General features: G+C 36.6%; 1 protein-coding gene across 4 annotated transcripts in view; it reads right to left on the bottom strand.

Moving 5' to 3' along the window:
• LOC106881179 (uncharacterized) overlaps nt 1–1880 on the bottom strand; it is a 30874-nt gene that overhangs the window by 9338 nt on the left and 19656 nt on the right. For all 4 annotated transcript variants that reach the window (XM_052975859.1, XM_052975861.1, XM_052975860.1 and 1 more), the window contains 2 exons: nt 979–1069; nt 317–339 (listed from right to left, as the gene is read on the bottom strand). In XM_052975859.1, coding sequence (XP_052831819.1) covers nt 317–339; nt 979–1069 — 114 coding nt within the window. The remainder of the gene's footprint in view (nt 1–316; nt 340–978; nt 1070–1880) is intronic.

Here is a 1880-nt window from a genome sequence, read left to right as displayed (position 1 = left end):
TATATATATATATATATATATATATATCATCATCATCACCATCATCATTATTTAACGTCCATTTTCCATGCTGGCATGGGTTAGAGTTTGACGAGAACTGGTAAGCCGGAGAGCTGAACCAAGTTCCAGTCTGATTTGGCAGGGTTTCTACACCTGGATGCCCTTCCTAATGCCAACCACTCCAAAAGTGTAATGGGTGCTTTTTACATGCCACACACACACACACATGCTCACATGCATACATATACGCATATATACACATATCCATATACAAAGATTTACATAAACATCTATATACTTTTGTGAATGTACTTACTTTATTTACAGGAACCACATAGTCTATGGAAAGTAGAAAAGATGAATATTAGATAGAAGAAACAAAACAATATATAAATGTCTAAAGAGTTCAAATTTAAAGTAAAATAACAAAAAATTGGAGAGGCAGAGCTTTTTACAATGTGTAAAGGAAAAGCTTCATTAACCTTTATATATGTTTGTATATATATATATCTATACTATATATAAAACAGAGATGTGTGTGTAATCGCTTATCACGTGAAAACGGCTTCACTATTTACTTCCATACTTGTCATACATGAATAATTTGACCTCGGATAAATCTTAGGCTCTTCATTTGATTTTTTTTTATCTCTTGAAGTGTGAAGGAGAGAGTTTCTGAATGTGATGTTTCCTTGTGGCACATAATAATTTCTGACACTCGATATGTTACATCTACTTTGATGACCCTTCAATTTAAAGACTATATTGCCTGGAATAGAAGTCTAGTGGGTTCTAACTCTCTTTGAATCGGGTCCGGTTTGACATTCGAAAAATAAGACATTTCAGGGGAAGGCGGAGTGGGGTTTGGTTTGGTTCACATTTTCAGGTCAATAGGAACCCGATAGTCAGTAACACACACAAATGGGTTAATGGGAGATTATGTGTCTTTAGGTGAAATGAAAGGAAACCTTTACCAACCTCCATCCTCTTCATCGGAACCAATCCGTTTGGACAGTGCCAGAGCTAAACTTTCCGAGATTTTAGTATTCTCTTTGCAATGTTTTCTACTCTGAAAGAAGAAACAAAAATAATTATATTATGACGATGATTATGCCTCATCATCATCATTGGCATCACCATCAGCAGCAGCAGTGACATTATTTAAAATTCATTTCTCATGCTGGCAAGGCTGGGAGTTGCACCAGGTTCCATAGTCTGTTTTGGCATGGTTTCTACAGCTGGATGCCCTTTCTAATGCCAGTCCCTTTAAAGAGTGTACTGGGTGCTTCTTACATGGCACCAGCACCAATGCTTTTTATGTAGTACCATTACCAGTTCTACAGGTAACTAAAAATAAACAAAAGAAAAAACAAGCCCATTCTTTCCTAATTGAGTCACAACAAAATTGTTGTGTGTGTTTACTATATATGGATATGGAATGTATTGACCAGATTCAAAATATCTATTGCTTGACTAAATACAGGTTCTACTCATTTTTGCCAGCTGAGTGGATTGGAGCAACATGAAATAAAGTGTCATTCTCAAGGACACAACACATCACCGGGAATTGAACTCATGAATCTATGATTGTAAACCAAACACCCTAACCACTAAACCATGTGCCTTCACTAAGTAACATAGTGTTACATTATGAAAAACAGACTTGTATTCATGTAACAATGTTTTTAATGATGTCAGAACCTATCTCTTTTACTCTTTTACTTGTTTCAGTCATTTGACTGCGGCCATGCTGGAGCACCGCCTTTAGTCGAGAAAATCAACCCCAGGACTTATTCTTTTGTAAGCCTAGTACTTCTATCGGTCTCTTTTTGCCGAACCGCTAAGTTACGGGGACGTAAACACACCAGCATCAGTTGTCA

This window comes from Octopus bimaculoides, chromosome 22 (genome assembly GCF_001194135.2).
Source record: "Octopus bimaculoides isolate UCB-OBI-ISO-001 chromosome 22, ASM119413v2, whole genome shotgun sequence".
Lineage (NCBI taxonomy): Eukaryota > Metazoa > Mollusca > Cephalopoda > Octopoda > Octopodidae > Octopus > Octopus bimaculoides.
The sequence above is the reverse complement of the archived record's forward strand: the minus strand, read 5'-3'. Positions and strand labels throughout refer to the sequence as shown.